The 20,260-nt window shown below is 41.1% G+C and overlaps 1 protein-coding gene across 6 annotated transcripts in view; it reads right to left on the bottom strand.

The window, feature by feature from the left end:
- Positions 1-8,164: 8,164 nt before the first annotated feature.
- Positions 8,165-20,260, bottom strand: part of LOC121445278 (doublesex- and mab-3-related transcription factor C1-like) — a 35,036-nt gene continuing 22,940 nt past the window's right edge. For 3 of the 6 annotated variants that reach the window (XM_041647322.1, XM_041647321.1, XM_041647323.1), the window contains 6 exons: positions 11,757-11,908; positions 11,411-11,466; positions 10,969-11,105; positions 9,947-10,013; positions 9,648-9,777; positions 8,165-8,695 (listed from right to left, as the gene is read on the bottom strand). In XM_041647322.1, coding sequence (XP_041503256.1) covers positions 8,583-8,695; positions 9,648-9,777; positions 9,947-10,013; positions 10,969-11,105; positions 11,411-11,466; positions 11,757-11,826 — 573 coding nt within the window. In that variant the 5' untranslated portion in view covers positions 11,827-11,908 and the 3' untranslated portion in view covers positions 8,165-8,582. Of the gene's footprint in view, positions 8,696-9,647; positions 9,778-9,946; positions 10,014-10,968; positions 11,106-11,410; positions 11,467-11,756; positions 11,909-17,268; positions 17,764-20,260 lie in introns of all 6 variants that reach the window. The other 3 variants (XM_041647318.1, XM_041647319.1, XM_041647320.1) reach the window with 2 other exon arrangements.

A 20,260-nucleotide genomic window follows, 5' to 3' on the forward strand; every position in this document is an offset into this window, starting at 1 on the left:
GAGAGAACACAGGCTGATATCCTTGATAAGAGGTACACGTCCTGATTTTAATTTAGGATTTGCTGCCAGCATTAAGAAGTTATAACGTATTTCTGCAATTGGAAAACCAGAGAAAAGGTGCTATTGGTGTCTGTTCATGAACAACATGAGTACAGTTGGAGGATTTGATAAACATAGGATTACTGAAAATTGAGGATTAAATCTACAAGTGGCTCAAGTTTTTTGTTTTTGGTTTGGTTTGGTTTTGGTTTTTCGAGGCAGGGTTTTCCTGTAGCTTTGGAGTATGTCCTGGAACTAGTTCTTGTAGACCAGGCTGGCCTTGAACTCACAGAGATACAACTTCCTCTGCCCCCTGAGTGCTGGTAAAGGTGTGTATCACCACTGCTGGCAAGTGGTTCAAGTTTTATGTCTAAAGATTCCAAAGCCATGGATATGTAAGTGACAGTGAGCAGAAGAAAATCTGCCATATTGCTGGATACACAAACTTAAGCCATTTCTGGTACTTAGCAAGCCTTTTCCACAGTGAGCGTTCCTGCCTTTGTAGGGAGAATTCTGGTTTCCTGGTGATTTGCTTGTTCTGAGTGATTCCTCAGTATTCCTTACACCACCTCTTTTCTTCCAAAAAATCAGCTTTGATGAAAGGAGTTTGTGTCACAGTTCATCTTCCAGATTTTTCTTTCTGAAGATGTAACTGTTTGACCTCTCCTGACTTACCCTTGTCCCCTAAACAACTTTTTCAGCCCTGAGATAAAAATACTTGGAGATTGGGTTTCCATAGACGATTTTAGAATGCATCTTGTTACTGTGAACTTAGAAAATATTAAGGGAATATAATTTCTAGCAGAGCTGAAATATCATTATTAGATCCTCCCCATCTTCCATATTTACCATATAAAATTATGGGACAGATCTAAAATTTCTGTAGAATCTGTAAATTTTTTCTAAAGATGTGTCCATACTGGGCAGTGCTAAGACAAACTGGTGTGTACATAGTTGGATCATTGTGGAAGAAGGGGCTGAAACATCGTAAGAATCAGAGACAGCTGGTGAGTATCATGAAATTATCCTCTAGATGCAGTAGGACAGCTTCATATATGGACTCAAAGCAAGTGTTATAGCATGAGCAAAACCCGTATAAGTCAGAAAAACTCCAAGCATAGAGAGAGGAAGTGGACACAACCTCTATCTGAGGAACTATTGGCAACTGATAGTGTCTAGGAAAGGAAGAGTCAGTTTTCTCTAACACTATTGTCTCTTGTAAGTGGACCACACTCCAATGGAAGACCAAACATTTAAGAATATATGGGCAGCACAAGTTGGACTTGATGGGTGAAAAAAATAAGAGGACACTTATTTGTTTGGTGCACAAAGAAGAGAAGTTGTGTTTGAGAAAAGTAAGAAGGAGGCAAATATGATCTCAAAACACTGCACAAAATCTCAAAGGATAAAGGTAATAATAAAAAGGTTAATGATAATGTATATGAGCATCCTGTATGTATGACTGTAATAATGAAATTCTTTATTTTATTATACACTAAGCTGTTGCATGAGGAGGGTGGCCCTTTGTTTGTCTCGGCCACCCAGCCAGCTTATTCCCAAAATAACCACACAGAAATTGTATTATTTCTAGCCTCTTATTAGCTAACTCTCACATCTTGATTTAACCCATTTCTATTAATCTGTATACCACCACGAGGTCATGGCTTACCAGGAAATATTCAGCATGTCTGACCTGGCGTCTCCATGGCAGCTCTCCCTCTCTGCTTCCTTCCTCCCAGAATTCAGTTCTGTCTTTTCCACCTACCTAAGTTCTGCCCTATCAGGCCAAGCAGTTTCTTTATTGATTAACCAATGAAAGCAACACACAAACAAAAGGAACTCCTACACTATTCTGTAACAGGAGGAGCGGGCTGCTTGTCATCCTGACCACTTGGCTAGCTTATACCCAAAATAACCACACAGAAACTGTATTCATTTAAACACTGCCTATCCCATTAGCTCTAATTTCTTATTGGTTAATTCTTACATCTTAATTTAACCCATTTCTATTAATCTGTATATTGCCACGTGACTGTGGCTTACTGGCAAGATTCTAACCAGTGTCCATCTCAAGCAAAAGATCCATGGTATCTGCCACTCTGCCCTTCTTCCCAGAATTCAGTTTTGTCTACTCCACCTACCTAAGTTTTGTCCTATCAACTAGGCCAAGGCAGTTTCTTTATTCGTTACCCAATGAAAGCAACACACAAACAGAAGGAACTCCTACACCATTTTCCCTTTTCTGTTTAAAGAAAAAGGAAGGCTTTAACTTTAACATAGTGAAATTACATATAACAGGTATCAAGCAAGAATTACAGTTACAATAGTTATATCTATTTTATCTTTTATCATAACAAAGGAAAACTCTAACTATAATTATAAATCTATTCTTCAACTCCACCAAAGACTCCAGAAGGATATAATATTACCTAAGTAAACAAAAAGTGCATTGTAAGCAACTTCCAAAACTTTAGAAATGACAAAGGCATCTCACTGCCTGGACATTTACCCAAAGTTTTTTTGTACCATTGGGGCATGGATCCATCTTCAGCCTACAGGCCCATAGTATCCAGCAGACTTTTTCGTGAAGCTGGAAATTTCAAAGACTGTTCAGTCACTTTCTTCTGTGTCCTGAAGAATGTCTTGCAGGCTCTCTCATGAAGCAGGAACCCCGAAGGACCATCTCACCTTTAGGCAAGTTTAGTAGTCCTCTCTCTGTAGGTTCTTCATGTCCAGTTTATGCAACAGTCCAGGCAAGAGCAGTTTCCTGCTCAAATGGCTAAGGAGCCTCTTTGATGCCCATCTTCCTCTCAAAATAGCTTGGTGCTGCCAGGAGTAGATGTGTGTCATTGTCATGAAAAGTCCTAAGTTATTAAAACACTTTAAATGCCATATTCTGTAGTCTTTGAAAGATATGAAGAATGTCTATCCATCTAAAATGAACATCTAGAAAATTTAACATGACTACAAACTTGACTATTATAGAGATTATCTATTAATCTATATTTCTTAATTATACATTATAATTTTAAATGAACTACATAATCACAATACCTTAATCAAGAGCAGAAATATACATATAACAAGATTGACCTTAAATTTATATCAATAAAGCAAGATCCATACCAATGCAAATTATTTATTTCTATATCATATCCCCCTTTAAATGAAAACAAAGATTTATAAACAATATTTGAGAATATGGACATAGTTATTTCTCTCCAAACTTCTTCCTGCTATATGGGGGCACTGTTAATCAGGTCCTTCATGGTATATCCTGTGTGCTAGGTTCATCTCAGTCAGAAGTTGAATGAAGTAATTTTCTGAGAGTGTTTATAGCAACCTTTCAGGAGGGCGTGGTCTAACATACCAAATTGGTCTAGAAGGAGTACACAGGGTCTCATCCTCTGTGAAAACTAAAGAAGAACCTCTTTTCCAAAGCACCATATCCTTAGACCCAAATCCTGAAGTCATAATACCTTTATAATATGCATGCTGGTTTAGCTTAGCAGCTCAAGCAATGAAATGTCTCTCTGTACTTAGCTCCTTCACAGTCAAACGTTTCAAAGAAAACACAATAATATACAGAATCCAGAGTCTCTGTGAATTTTCCATTTTTATGTGGCTTATTGTTTTCCTCATTTTAATCTATGACTATCTGTACTGCCTGTCTCTTTAAAGATTTTACTTTTATTTTTTTAAAGCATTAACTTTATTTTATAGTCTATACTCTTTTTTTTGTCTCCCCCAAGCCTATGTACATTTATCCAGCATTGTGACCCATTTAGAGGTCTTTTATGTCTGAATCTGTCCTATTGTGAATCTGTAAGTCTTTATTGTCCAGGAGCACTTCTTAAAATGCTAAGCGCTTCTTAAAATCTTCAGGTGTACCCTTGTTAGGAGTAATATGGTACAGCCTGTTTGTCTTCCCAGTCTAAAACTTAAGCTGTGCTGTTATTATGGTAAAGATAGTAGTTCCTGCCCACACTCTGCAGAGTCCAGCATGGAAGAGATGCTTGTGCCTCTGAGCTGTATGTGTTGCCTCTCTTTTAGGCACACAGCAAGTCCACATTTCCATCAAGCAAGCCATAGTACTTTACTCACAAATCCCATCCAAATGCTCTGTCTCCCACAAGAGACAAAGGTCACATTAGCAGCATAGCCATGAAAGCTGGCATTTTAAAACTGTGTGGCTTCCCCCCCCCCCACTACAGCTGAATGAGGAAAATCTCTCTTAAAGCAGCTGTGGCAAGCCACCAGCAAACAGCAAGAAGCTGTGTTAAACTCTGTATTGTTTTTGAAGCTCTCTCAGATTTCACATGGATTTAGTTGACCACATGGGTGCCAGTCTGTAACAGGAAGGCAGGCTGCTTGTCGTCCCAACCACTCAGCTAGCTTATACCTGAAATAATCACACAGAAACTGTATTTATTTAAATGCTGCCTGGCCCATTAGCTCTAAACAAAACAAAACACAATCTCAGAAACTCCCCACCAAAATTAGAAACCGAATAAACCATGAAATAAAATATTTAAGCTTTAATAAAGTGAGAGGATCACTTTAGTCAAGAGTTCAAAGCCAACCTAGGAATATAGGAAGACCTCATTTCACATAAAAAATGCACAAAGAAGGCAATAATTGATCAGTTTTTATGGTTTGAAAAATTGCTTCTGTTTGGTGGTTATGTCTTAGTTACTGTTCTATCAGCATGACAAAATACTATGACCAAGACAACTTATAGAAGATACATTTAATTGTATACTTGCTTATAGTTTTAGAGGCTTAGGTTAGTCTGTGATCATTACAGTGGAGACTCTGTGTCAGCAGGCAGGCAAGTATGGCTCTGGAGCAGTAGCTGAGAACTTACATCTGAACTGTAAATTGCTGGAAGAGAAAATAAAACTGGGTCTGGCACAGGATTTTAAAACATCAAAGCCTATCCTTCACCCTCAGTGACACACCTTCTCCAATAAGGTCATACCTATTTGCTAATCTTTCCTAAACAGTCTACCAACTGAGACCTAGACATTCAAACATATAAACTTATGGGGGTCATTCTCATTCAAACCATCACAGATTATAATATATTACATTATTTCCCCTTTTCCTTTCCTCCCTCCAAAACCTTCTATATACCATTCCTTGGTCTCTTTCAAATTCATGGCCTTTCTTCATTTTCACAATGAAGTCAACATCCTTTGTAACAATTAAGAGATATTTAAAAAGTAAACTGAATAAAAGAGATAGAAAAGAATAAACTGAATAAAAAAGTCAAATCTTTTTATGGAGATCTTATTGGTATTGATCTTAACCTACATATATTGATGCTATATGTTTCATATTGTTTTCTTTTGCTTGCTTTACAAAGGTATGAAACTAATCACTCAAATTGTTCTTCTATTTGCTGACAAGGTGATCAATAATCATACATGGTTATGCATGAACATCACTTCAAAAGTAATACAAATGCTATACAAATTTGGAGAGTCATTAAGTATTATGAAAATCTGAAATGATTTTAAATTAGTTTATTTCAATCACAATTGAACACAAATTAAATTATTTTAAAAGCAATGATCACAATAATCAAAGATGATATGAAAACAACAGGAATATTTCATTTTCATCTTGTTCTGAGAAAAGGCAGACCAATTTAAATTCAACAACTTTTTTTCTTCTTGTGCCTTAATTCTTTTCAGATAATTTTTAGATGATGCAATGTACCAACTGCATTTTTCCATGTGGTTTTCCAATATGTCATATTGAGGCAGTACTGTCCTTCATCCAGTGGGCCCACTGTCAAAGGTCATTTAACCATATGGGTAAGAATTTATTTCTTGGCACTATGGTTTTCTCCTGGACTGTTTGTCTTTTTTGTATGCCCAATACCAGACACTTTGATAATTGTAACTTTATACAGTGGTTTAAAATCAGAAACTGCAGGGCCTGGAAAGAAACCTGTTCTTGCAGAAGACCTGTATTTGACTCCCAGCAGCCACATGGTGGTTCACAAACATGTTACCTGAAGTTCCAGGGAATCTGATACCATCTTACCATCTTCTGAATCTCCACAGGTACTAAACACGGATGTGAAACATATGCATTTATTCAGACAAAACACTCATACATAAAATAAAAAGATCTAATAAAAATGTTGACTTCTGTCTTCATTTTTGTTGTTATTTTATACATTGTTTTTGACTCTCTGTGTTGACTTTTAACTTATCAAACATTGTTAGGGTGATTTTTTTCTGTTCTTTTTTTTTAAATTTATTTATTTATTAAGGATTTCTGCCTCGTCCCCACAACCGCTTCCCATTTCCCTCCCCCTCCCCCGATCAAGTCCCCCTCCCTCATCTGCTCGAAGAGCAATCAGGGTTCCCTGACCTGTGGGAAGCCCAAGGACTGCCCACCTCTATCCAGGTCTCGTAAGGTGAGCATTTCTGTTCTTTTTGATGTCTCTCCTAGTCCTGAGTTTCTTTCAGTACAACTTTTGGAGTTTTAATTTGTTTTTGTAACTGTCCCATCCTTCTCTGTTAATATATATGTCTTTTAATGTTTTGTTTGGATTTGAAGGTTTTAAAGAAAACACTTTTCCAAGACTGCACCCTGGTTTAGCATATAGGAAGATTGTTGCCAATAGGCCAGAGGCTCAGTTACTTGTATAATCTTTGCTAGTTTCTTGTTCACATGATATCTGCATTTAGACCTTCAGCTCTTAAATGTTTCTGGCCTGTTGTAAGGGGCTTCCAATGGCCAATCAATTTCCTTCAGCCTTTCAAATCAGGCAAGATAGAAACTGGTTTGCCATATAACTGCTGTATAACCCAGAACATTGAATTCATAGGCCAGTCTACCAAGTCATTCTCACTACTAACTTAGGGGTTAAGTGTTCCAGATTTCTCCTGGTTTTTCTACCTTATGTATAGTAGAGATAGGGGCATAAAGAGACATACTTGAGAATTTCCCTACAACCAGAGCTAGAATTCTTTCTTGTTTTAATCATGGTCTATGTGCTGTGACTTCTCAAATGACCTCTATACTTCTCATGGGTCTTGGAGTCCATGTATTCTTGACTATCATAATATGAATGCCACTTACTTTGGAAAATGTTTAATTCATGGTATCCGTATAACTGGATGTCTTCTTCACACTATATCTGAATAGAAATCTTTTTTTTTTTTTTGGTTTTTTGAGACATGGTTTCTCTGTAGCTTTGGAGCCTGTCCTGGAACTAACTCTTGTAGACTAGGCTGGTTTCAAACTCAGAGAGATCTGCCTACCTTTGCCTCCCAAGTTCTGGGATTAAAGGCATGCACAACCACCGCCTGGCTCAGAATAGAAATCTTAAATAGATTTCAACTAAAAAGTTAAATACTGATAATGGTTTATAGATTATATAAGTATTGCACTCACCATACATAACTTCTGTGCATTCGGAATGGGAAACATTGCCTAGTGGTGTCTACAAATCCAAAATGAATAACTCAGCTATGGAACCAACTCATGGTGAGGATGTCCCTGTATAGCAGGACCTTGGCTATTCCTCACATACTCCTTCAAGAATACTTGACCTTAAACATCTGTCATTGGGAATGAATGGACTTAGGGATCATTTATCCATGTAATTACTCAAGGGAGTAGAAGGAAAGTAAGATGTTCTTCAGTCTTGCTCCATATCCTAACTGATTCCATCATCATATGGAAAATATCAGAATTCTGATTAGCATAGCATCAGGAAAGAAGAAATAGTATAAATAGATGTCATCAACAATCATTTGTGATGGAATGAGGAAAGGTTTGGAAGGAAAGAGTTCATCCAACAAAGTCTGGTTGAAATTTCTGTCTGTCTGATAGGATCTCTATTTCTGCAATGAGTTCAAACATTAGAGGACACAGAACCTCCTCCAGGGATGAAGAAGACCACTGAATACTGCACAATGTTGACTTTGGTAGCAAATAAAGGGGCTGTGCAATTCTGAAAGACATTGTAACTGATATTTGCTCTTTTAAACCTCTTACTTGATGCTTCAATAGAATAAATTTCTAGATAACTGTTTACGTAGTCTTCCTTGATATTTGTCATATGCCACTTAACAAACAACCCATACTTCTTAGTGCCTTATAAAATTATTTATTTCTGGTAACACACAAATCTAGATGCAATGTGAAAAATCCTCATGTTTCCACATACATATGTAAGTACAGTAGTGCACAGATAAGTGTGCAAGTGCACACAAAGGAAAACACTGGCATTTGATATCACTCAGAACCCCACTGATAGATTGATTGATCATATTAGATTGCACAAAGCATTTTATAAGACACATAAAAAGCCCCAAGCTTCCAAAGAAATAAAGGATGGGGATAAAGAATATAGGAAAGCCAAGTAATTGCCCTACATCATAAAAAGGATCTGAAAGCTTATAAAATACCTGAATGCTTAAAAAACACATTAAGCACTTTGGGCAGGAGCCATTTTGCAAATTCAGAAACAAGAATCAAACAGGCAGTGCTCTAGCAAGGCCTCACAGTCTGGGTTCTTAGGTCAAGAGGGACATGCAATCCAGATGTCCAGAAGGCAGTGAACCAGAGCTAGCAGGCCGAGGTGGCATTGTGGGGCTGGCCAGCTGCAGTCCCCTCTCTCCAGCAGGACCTAAAGACAGAAAAACAAAGACCAAAGTCAGATCACATACATAATACTCTCCTCAGCTCTCTCTTCACCTTTGTTGTGTCTCAAACAATCTCAGATTTGTCAGAGAGACCAGGAATATACCAATCCCCATCAGACCTCCTTATCTCTGGTATTTGCTCTACCATCCCTCAGGCAAACCCTTTTGGTCAAACCTGGGATTTCTAGATATGATCCTCACTGAAGAAATTCTCTATCTCCTCACCCCACAGATTTGCTGGCCTAGCCTACATCACCCACTCTGCTAGACCTCAGTGACAATCTCTCTATAGTTTCATTAATTGCCTTTTGTTCCAGCATGTCCACCCAGAGTGGCTTCCCACCCACAAGCCAATATCCATTGGTGTTTTTGTCTCAGTAGTGCCCAGACTCCACCTCAGCCTCCCCAATCATGTAATACTCCTTTGATCTCAGGAAGCCCTTCCTGTTTGGGTTGACCACTGAAATTCACTGCCAAAATTCTACCTGATAAGGCTGTTCAGGCTCTGTATCTACATTGGAAATGCTTTCAAGTGGCCATCATGATCTCGTTCCATGCCAGACCCTTATCCTCTGTGCATGTTCTACTGGTTCTTCTCAGTCTACAGTGGACTGGGACACAACCATGCATTGGGAACCATTATATCCAGTTCTATTCCTTCTACTTGATATACTGCTTCCCCTGAAGTAATATTTTGCTATCTCAGGGACCTCAGTCTACCTGTTTCTTGATGTCAGGGCACTGGGCAATTTTTATAGACCAAAACATTTAGTGACCTGAAGATTCACTGAGTAACCCCTAGGCACCATTGCTCAAGTCAGCCTTAGGAACTTGAGTGCTTGGCTCCAAGGTAGTTAAAAACACCAACTCTGGGTTTCTAGATAGCTACCAATAACTCATCTCACAGCTTTCTGTCTGCCAAATATCCCCACATACCTGGTACACCACAGGGCTGGTGACGTGTCTGCGAAGAATTTTTCAGAGTCATCAGAGCTTCAGCAGCCTCCAGCATCTCCTGCCACTCCAAGGTAGCAGAAACTGAAGCCTGGTTGGAGGCACTGGGGCCCTGCAGAAGAAAGGGTGAGAAAATGAAGACTAGGGAAATGTGTGTCCTCTTCTATGATAAGTAACCCTCTAGCACCTGCTGCCCAGATGCCCCCCACTCTGCCCCGTCTACTTGTGTTCACATCTCTAAAACTTATTTCCTCCCATTGTTCTGAATCCCGTGTCTTTACCAGGACCTGTGACTGCAGTAGCATAGGGTCAGTAGTGGCACAGGGCTGAAGCATCAGGCTTGGGCACCTGTAAGAAGAGGAAGGGCCAAGGTATTAAAAGTTCTCATGAAGCCTGGTAGTGGTGGCACACACATTTAATCCCAGCACTTGGGAGGCAGAGGCAGGCAGATCTCTGTGAGTTCGAGGCCAGCCTAGTCTACAAGAGCTAGTTCTATGACAGGCTCCAAAAGCTACTGATAAACCCTATCTCAACCACACACACACCCCAAAGAAATGTTCTCATAGAAATATCCTACCAGTAGACGATGTAGCAGGAATCTGCAATACTGAGATTTGGGAATCCAAATGATTGCATGGATATTTAACCTTGTGCTTTGGGCAAGCCCTTTCTATTGGCTGACTCATTTTCAGCATCCCCTTTACCTGCATGCCAGAAACAATAGTTTATACTGGCTTTTTCCTCCCAGGGCTAGAGTGAAAATGATGATGATGAATCATAGTGTCTATGTTTTAGTCTGAAAGCAGCTGAAGGCATTGTGAGTACCATCCTTTTTCAGTGGCTGCATCTTGCCCCCACTTTACCCAATTAGCTCTGGCCATGAAAGATAATTCAGGTTCACTGTCCTTTGGACAGACTCCTGAGGCCCTGTGAAACCTCTTTACAAAGCTCCCAGATTTCAGCAGGACCTTCCTTCTCTGTCAAAAAGTAATAACATTCTCAACACTTTGAAGACCTACTATGTGGTAGACCTTGTGTTAGTTCTCTTTTCAATGGTATAGATATAGACTATGTCCACCAACATGCTTGCTGGGAAATGGAGACTTGGAAAACTACTTGTGCAGATCCTCTTGGATAGAAAGTGGCAACGCTGAAAGTTTTCTACCCTTGCTAATTTCTCCTTCCCTTGCTCCTTTACCTCCTTCTTCCTATTGTCATTCTCCTGCTGCTAACACCCATGGTACTAAACACAAAGTTGGAAATCCCCAAACACAGTACATTCTATGTTCCTTGTCCTACTCACATGCTCGGCATGGTAGAGAGCCCATGGAGCTCCCCTGAAAGGGAAACTGCCAGTTGTTGCCCCGTGGTCTCTGGAGTATATGGCATAGATGTTAGTTCTGGGGGCTGACTCAGCAGCACAGGCCCCTTAGAGCTCTCCTGAAGAGGCAGAGATCAAAGATAAGGATCAGACACCCAGTTGTTCATGGAAAGATTAAGAATGAGTATAGTTTTGGATGAAAATAAGAACACAGAATTCCAAGCTGTGGGAACCTTGAAGACCATCCAACCTTACATTTTCCTCTGATTTGAGAACACTGAGGTCCAGAGAGAAGTGATTTTTCCAGTGCCACAAGAGGAGTAGGTCATAGGATTAGAAATGGAAACTGTCTTCGGGATATACTGGAAAGGGTCTGGGCAATGGCTGATAGGAAAATTCCCCTTGGGCAACAGACTCTTCTTACCTCCTGGGTTGCTGCGTCAACCTTGACCTGGAGCTGATGCATAGTGTTCTTTCCAGCTATAAAATAATGGTCACACAGGGTTCAGACTTCCTCCCCTACCATCCCCTTTCTATAATAACCCCACACCTATACTAAAATCTCATGTCATTACTGATCTTTTCTGCTCCCTAATGCCTTGCCCAATCATTCCTTCCTGTAAACACTTTGGCACCTGACAATGATTTTTTTTTATACATCAGAGAGTTCTTGCTGAAGGTTACACTGCATGTCAGTGATGGGACTGGTTACAAAAATACTCATGCTTCCTCCCCAAGTTCAGGGACCCTATTTAGTGAAAGACACTTACTGCAAACTCCTTCTTCCATAGTCAATTTCTTGACATGCATGTGTGCATTAGAGGCAGCCGCCATCATCATCCTTCTCTGTCTCCGAACTAGGCGTCTCTTTATCTGTTTCTTCTTGAAGGCACTTACAACAGACAAGGCCTTGCGTAGTTCCCTAAAACAGGGGGATTTGTAGACCTAACATTAGTTACATATAGAAGAGGTCTCCCAGACACTATACATAGGAAAAGAAGGCACGATTTTGACAGTCCTAAGACTTGAAGAGGCAACAATGCTTTTACCCCCTTATTTGGACAAGCAATCTACTGCTGTGTTGGGACTAAGTTGAATCTATCAAGTTTCCCCAGCCACTGTGACTTGCCTCACTGAAATGTCATACTTTATTCATTGACTCAACACATGCCTCAATCATCACTGGTATTAATTATGTCCAATGAACAAAATGCCAAAGCAATCTGACAAGAGCTTTTTTAGAAAGTAAAAGAAAGAACTTCCCTATTTATTTAATGTGTTCAACATTACTTCTATGAAGAAATAAAAGATGCCACAGGTAGTATTACTGACCAATATTCCTCATGAACATAGATGCAAACCTCTCTCATGAAATTTTAGCAGTTTGATTTCAAGAATGTATGAAAAACATCCAACATCAAACATAGCTTACCCTAGAAATGCAAGACGACTTTCATTTAAATACCAATGCTAAAGCTTGGTCTAATGGCATATGCACACATCCCAGCATTCAGAAGGTTCAGACAACTGGATTCCAACAGATTTGAGGTCAGCCTTGACTACACAATGAATTCCATGATAGCTTGGGCTAGAGTGAGACCTTGTCTCAAAAAGACCCACCAATGAATTTTACTGTATTAGTGGTATAAAATAAAAGGACAGCAGTTACCAAGATGTATAACAGAAAAGATATTTAACAACATAAAAGCCCACTCATGATAAATATCAGATTAAAAAGTTGGCATTGTGGGAGCACAAGGACATAGCCTCAATCCAATAAAATGCATCTACCAAAAAATCCATTGCTAGAAATATACTTACTGGTGAAAAGGTAAATAATTCTTTTTCATTAACTTTTATAGTCTTATTATCTTATAATTTTTATTTAGCATTCAAAATGATGGGTGAGTTCTGACATTTTCACATGGTTAGCACAGTGCTTTACTCATATATCCTTCCATTGCACTCACGTGCTCATCTTCCACCCAGTCCTCTTCTTACCCCCAAACAGTTCCTCTTCTACTTTCATGTTATATACATGCACATGCACACACACACATACATGTATATACATACAATTGAATGAAGACTCTATACATGAGAAAAAACATATTCATCTTTATTTTCCTTCATCACTCTCTTGTTTCTACCACACTTTAGTTTCTTTTCTTTCTCTAAATGTTGTCTCTTTAGCTTTGATGTATGTATGTCTATATACATGTACACATTAATTAGATTGTATGGATGAAAGAAAACATGTGATATTGAAAAGACAGAATACTCCATTCAAAAAATCAGAAATGGGCTCGAATGTCTCTCTATACAAATTAAACCATATGCATACATTAAACTTTAGGCCATAGCTGCCACATAGAAACAAAAAACCTCAAAATATCCCAATCCTCCTATTTCCCCAAGCCCCCCCCTCCTTCCCTTCTACTTTATCTCTCCCCATCTCCCCTTACCCCCATCCCACCCCACCCCCAAGATCCCATTTTACTCCCCGGCAATTTTGTCTACTTCCCCTAGCCAAGAGGATAACTATATGTTTTTCCTTGGGTTCACCTTCTTACTTAGCTTCTATAGGTTCACCTATTGTAGACTCCGTTACCCTTATTTATGGCTAGAAACCAATTATGAGTGAGTACATCCCATGATCATCTTTTTGGGTCTGGGACACCTCACTCAGGATAGTGTTTTCTATTTCCATCCATTTGCATGCAAAATTCGAGAAGTCATTGTTTTTTACCGCAGCGTAGTACTCTAGTGTGTATATATTCCATACTTTCTTCATCCATTCTTCCATCGAAGGGCATCTAGGTTGTTTCCAGGTTCTGGCTATTACAAATAATACTGCTATGAACATAGTTGAACAAATGCTTTTGTCATATGATAGAGCATCTCTTGGGTATATTCCCAGGAGTGGTATTGCTGGGTCCAGGGGTAGGTTGATCCCGAATTTCCTGAGAAACTGAAACACTGACTTCCACAGTGGTTGCACAAGATTGCATTCCCACCAGCAATGGATGAGGGTACCCCTTCCTCCACAGCCTCTCCAGCAAAGGCTATCCTTGGTGTTTTTCATTTTAGCCATTCTGACAGGTGTAAGATGATATCTCAAAGTTGTTTTGATTTGCATTTCCCTGATTGCTAAGGAAGTTGAGCACGACCTTAAGTGTCTTTTGGCCATTTGAAAGGAAGGGTGGATAGGGGAGCACGGAACCACAATTCTTAGTTAAGGGAGCCACTTTAGGGTGGGCAAGAGACTTGACCCTAGAGGGGCTCCCAGGTGCCCAAGTTGAGGTTCCCAGTTAGTTCCTTGGGCAGCTGAGGATAGGGAACCTGAAATGACCCTATCCTAGAGCAATACTGACGAATATCTTGCATATCATCATAGAACCTTCATCTGGTGATGGATGGAGATAGAGACAGAGACCCACACTGGAGCACTGGACTGAGCTCCCAAAGTCCCAATGAGGAGCAGAAGGAGGGAGAACATGAGCAAAGAAGTCGGGACCACGAGGGATGCACCCACCCACTGAGACAGTGGAGCTGATCTATTGAGAGCTCACCAAGACCAGCTGGACTGTGACTGAAAAAGCATGGGATAAAACTGGACTCTCTGAACATGGCGAACTATGAGGGCTGATGAGACGCAAAGGACAATGGCACGGGGGTTTGATCCTACGTAATGTGATGGCTTTGTGGGAGCCCAGCCAGTTTGGATGTTCATCTTCCTAGATATGGACGGAGGTGGGAGGTCCTAGGTCTTACCACAGGGCAGAACACCCTGACTGCTCTTTGGACTGGAGAGGGAGGGAGAAAGGAGTGGGGGGAGGGGGAGAAGGGTGGGAGGAGGGGGCGTAGGGGGGGATGAGGGTGAGGGAAATGGGAGGCTGGGAGCAGGTGGAAACTTTTTTTTTCTTTTCTCCTTTTCTCAATAATATATATATATATATATATATATATATATATATATATATATAAAGAGTTTGAAAAAAAAACCTCAAAATAAATAAAAAGGCATACAGATTGAAAGGGAAGAAGTAAAAGAATGCCATTTGGTTATATATTTTAGTATATTTTTATTAATTCTTTGAGAATTTTATATATGCAAGCAATGTATTTTGATAATACTCTACCTGACTCCTCCCCCAGTTCCTCTCAGACCCATCCCAGCCATGTCCTCTTTTTTGTATATTTTTATCAACCCTGTGAGACATCAATACAATGAGTTTTTAAAATATTCAGACCCCACTCCTCCCTTAACTCTTCCTATGTTCACCATCTACCTTTCCACCCCTCCAAACTCTGTGTCCTCTTTGTTTTTCTTTAATAATCCACTAAAACAAATGTGCAATCCTGGGTGTACGGCAAACCACAGGAGCATGACAGACTAAGGCCACACTTTAAGAAAAAGTCAATTCTCTCCAACCCCCAAATCTATCAACTGTCCATAACTTTTCAAGGAGGTGTGCAGAAACATGACCCCCTCTCCCAATTATGCTAGATTATCGACTGACTAGATGGTCTACAGCTTATGTGCTACAAGTTCAAAAGTAAGTGATTCTGTGATAAGCAGAAGACACTGTTAGTCCTTGTTTTCCCTGACTTTGAGTCTTATACTATTCTTGCCTTCTCTTTACAAAATTCCCTGAATCTTGGTGGAGTGGGGGTGGGGTAGACCAGAGTGGAGAGGAGTAGAGGGAAAGGGGATCATATGACACAGATATCTCACTTATGGCTGAACACTCCACAGTCAATGTTTTCTGTATTTTGTCTAATTATGAACTGTTTAGTTAATTGCATTACATTAAACAAAAAACACCTCTGGATTATCTTCCGTTAAAAGTGACATATTTGATACAAGAAATACTCAATATTCCTGATGTAGGAGTGTCTTCTGTTTTGTGTTGATTTCATTGGTTAAATAAGGAAACTGCCTTGGCTTTTTGATAGGGCAGAAAATTTGGTAGGTGAAGTAGACAGAACAGAATGCTGGGTAGAAAGCAGAGTCAGGCAGACGCCATGAAGCTCCAGCCCAAGATGGACGTAGGTTAGAATCTTCATAATAAGCCACCACCTCGTGGTGCTACACAGATTATTAGAAATGGGTTAATCAAGATATGAGAATTAGCCAATAAAAGGCTGGAAATAATGGACCAGGCAGTGTTTAAATGAATACAGTTTCTGTGTTATGATTTCTGGGGCTAAGCTAGCCTTGCAGGAGCCAGACAGGACAAAAAGCAGGCCTGCTCACCTCATCACTACATATTCCAGATAAAAAATCATCTCTAAATATTAGAAACTCTGTACAAAGTATTTGAATAGAAAATTTAGTATGTAAAATCCCAATAGAATTCATTATATTAGAAACAATTAAGGAGATTGTTTCTACAATTTGGAGACCCAAAGGGTTTTAAATGACATTTACAAAAACATTAAAACAAACAAAATATCTGTTAAGAATATGGGCATAAGCACTTGAACATTTGTTTAGAAAAAACTATTAAAATCTTGCAAAAAGAAATTAAAATAAAGTATGCTCTGCTCACTGTTTAAAGCACTCAAAAGTTTTCCACTCTCTGTAATCATCAAGAAAAGGAAAAGTTATCGCTCAAAGATCTATAGCAGTGCTTACAACACACAAGGGCCAACGACATGTGGAAGAGGACAAAGATGGAGAATGTCTGAACCCCAGCATTTCACTATCATGCTCCAACACGGAGGTAAGCACCACAGCACGGAGTCACCTTAGGACAGGACACACACTCCAGTGAGATCAGAGGCAGGTCACAGACAGCACTACATAGACTCCACGATAATTCTACTATTAGGAAATGGGACAGAAAAAGTGGGTGCCCTGAGGGGAAAAAAAGCAAACAAAGATCGATGGCTCCAACAGATTCCAAGATGTAACCCAAAGTGAATCTCGATTCTAAGAGTAAACTGCTAACCTTTAATACCTACGACCTGAGGACTGTCCTGCACATTGTACACACTCTACCGTCCCCTAAATACTTTCCATCATTCACCAGAAGCAGATGCTCAGATATGCGGGTAACCTGCACAGAGCAAAAGCCTCAGAGAGAAGAAGTAGGGTCCAGGCCTTCCAGCCTCACAGCGCCATGACCAGACCTTGTTCTGGAATTTTATGAACGGTTTGGACCAAGCACCAAGAGAGCGCCATGAGAAACCTCAAAGTCCTAATTTAACACAGCAACCACAGCCAGGCATCATGAGCACGTTTGTCAGTGGAGACCCCACGCAAAGTGAACTCACCATGTACCCGAAGTCCTCGGCATTTTCAGTTCAGCCTGCAGAACTTCATTCAGGCTGGCCAGAGTGAAGGTGAAATGCAGAGGAAGAAACAGAAAGTTCTGGGGGCGGGAGTTAGGACGAAGGTCATGCTCCAGAAATGTATCTACTGGTTGAGCAGAATGTACTGAACTGAAGCAGGGAGGAACCATGGGCAGGAACAATGGGGCTTAGGGCCATGGAGGGGTGGAGATTAGGGCTATGCAGGGGGCAGGTCTCGGTTCCACAGCCAGCACAGTGGGGACCTCAGCAGAACTGTGGATAAATGTCCTGAGTGGGGCGTCACACTCTAGGAAGATGATATCCTTTCCCTTCTTTCCACCCCCTGGGCAGGTGAGCTTCATGTTCATGTGCTCTGGAACATCCTCCAGGGGTACTGGGGTTCTTCAGGCCAGGGCTCCCAACTTCTCCATCCTCAGCACCTCAACCAGTAGTGCAGATACACATCACAGTACCCACCTGAGGTAATGGACAACAGTCATGAGGGACCGCAAACATGAGGTCTCAACTCTCTTTTTCAGACTGTGAGAAACCCACAACAATACTTCCAGGAAGGTAATGTCTTTGCTCACAACATGGAGGACTCATCCAATGGCCCAAGAGGAACCGGGAAGGCTGCTCCTCCGAGAAGGCCCTGGAAGGGTCGGTTCCAGAGAGCCCTGGCACGTGTGTCCAAGTTCTTCAGGTGGGGCTCTGAGTCAGCCTGCCTCTTACCACTCACAACAAGTTGCAATTACTCTCTCCCTCTCCCCTAGAGAACACCCCAGTCCTCCCCTCCATTCCCACAGGGCTTGTGAGGGTCCACTTGTCTCTCTGTTTCCTTCTCGGGAGAGGCCGCTGGGCAGAAAAAGGCCGAGAACGGGGCCATGGCGTTCTGCTGCCCAGGCCCTTACCCCCCTGAGAATCTTGTTCAGTGCGGTTGAAATAAAGGCCGTCATGCTTTACAATGTTTTGGCTTCATTATATTTTATTTACATTTCCTACTGACATCAACTTAAGATGTGCTGGGGATGATGTCTTGGTGATGGGGGTGGGATATCTTGGAGGGGAGAGCAAGTGTCTTTCTGAGTTCTCCTAGGACATCAGTTTCCCCCTCTGAGGCAAAGATACTTGCTCCGGTCTTTGTAGCAAAGCAGTCTCACTCAGAACTGTTTCTATATCACAGCTGGCACCTCTGACCCACACTTCCATACATCCAGGAGGAGCAGTTTGCAGGCCTCTCCCCTTGCAGTCTATGCAGACTTCATAGCTGAGAAGTCTTGAGCAGAGATTATGGGAGAGGGACGCATACACAAGGAATACGTGGAGCCTTTAAAAGGGCTTTAGACTTTTTGCTCACAACACCACCCAAGCACCCACAGTTCCTTGGGACAAGACAGGTTCCAAAAAACAGCCTTGTTTGTCTCTACTACACAAGGTCACTCTCCACTTTATGAGGGTTTCTTGTCTTCCTAGGGCGACCCTGAAAGGTCTTGAAACATTTATCCCAGGTCAAGGCTGCATTGAGGATAAAACACAACTCATCTTTACCCTTAGGCAGTTTTACTGACGTATAAAATGTATTTTGACTACAGGAGGACATAAATAGGACACAGAAATCACAAATACCATCTCCCTTCAAATGACAATCTCCAATATGCTTCAAACTAATGGAGTAAAAAAATGCTTGACCAGGACCAGCTGTAAGAAACCAATGTCCTTCCTTGCTGAGAGAAGGAGGGGCTTCTCAGAGGCCAGAATGTGTACAGGGAGACAACAGAATTTCAAGCTTCAAGCCCTTCTCTCTACTTCTGTAGGACAGCCAGGGTGGGACCCACAGATAGAGAATAGTTGGAGTTTGTATTGGTTATGTTTTTCATTGCTTTCAAAAATAGCTCACAGAAAGAATATATTTTAGCTCACAGATTAAAAAGATCTAATCCAGGCTGCAGGGGAATGTGGAAGATTTCACAGTGGCAGGAGCAGGCAGCCGAGACTCCACAACTGGGTAAAAACAGAATGCATGGAGGAGGGGACACTGGCAATTGCTTTTTCATTTTTATTCACTCCTGGAACCCAGTCCATGTAATGATGCAGTCCACACTCCCGGGCAGTCATTCTCTCTACAGATAAATGTTTCTGGGAAGATCCTCCCAGACATCCTTGGAGATGTGTCTCCCAGTTGATTCCAAATCCAGTCCTATCGACATCACCGACTAACCATCACCAAGTAGCTAATCCCAGTGTGATCAATGACTTAGAAGTGATCTTTCTGTGGCAGGTCTGATGGGCTGAGCATCATCTCCCCTCACAGGTCCTCTGTCTACTGACTTTGGTCCTGTGATTGTGGTTTCTATTAACCCCATACGCTTAAAGCAAGCTGGGGAGAAGTGGCCTGTTTCAACCCATGTCTTAGGGTCCTAGAATTGATTGAAGACAGATAGGAACTCAAAGCAGGAACTGAAGCAGAGGCCATAGGAAAGGCTTCTTGTTGCCGAGCTTTTGTGGTTTTCTCGGGCTACTTTCTTTACTTTGCTTACATAGCACAGGATCACTTGCCCATGGATGGCACAGCCCCAGCTGGCTGGTTCCTCTGCCAGCAAGTGTTCATCAAGGAGACCTGCACACCAGTCTGATAGAAGGGTTTCCTCCACTGTGGTTCCCTCTTCTCAGATGACCCTCGTTTGTGTCAAGTAGATCCAAACTCAGCTGAGAATGTGAGCTCTGTGTCACAACTTCTCCAGTCCTAGCCGAACCTCAGATACATGGCTCGGCACTACCAACCCAAAAGAGAATTAGAAATTTCACCTCCCAAGAGAAAGGCAGTCTGCCCAGAGGTTATGCCTTCTGAGTTTGTCAACCTCTCTATGTCCATGTGTGTGTGGGGGGGGGTGCGAAGGGAGTGGAGAAGAAAGGGAGAAGACACAGAAATGAAACAACGAATGTCTATTGAAATAATTGGTGATATTTGGTTCCT

The sequence above is a fragment of the Microtus oregoni genome, unplaced genomic scaffold (assembly GCF_018167655.1).
Source record: "Microtus oregoni isolate MIOR12 unplaced genomic scaffold, Mior012 000171F_ref0000002, whole genome shotgun sequence".
In the NCBI taxonomy this organism is placed as follows: Eukaryota; Metazoa; Chordata; class Mammalia; order Rodentia; family Cricetidae; genus Microtus; species Microtus oregoni.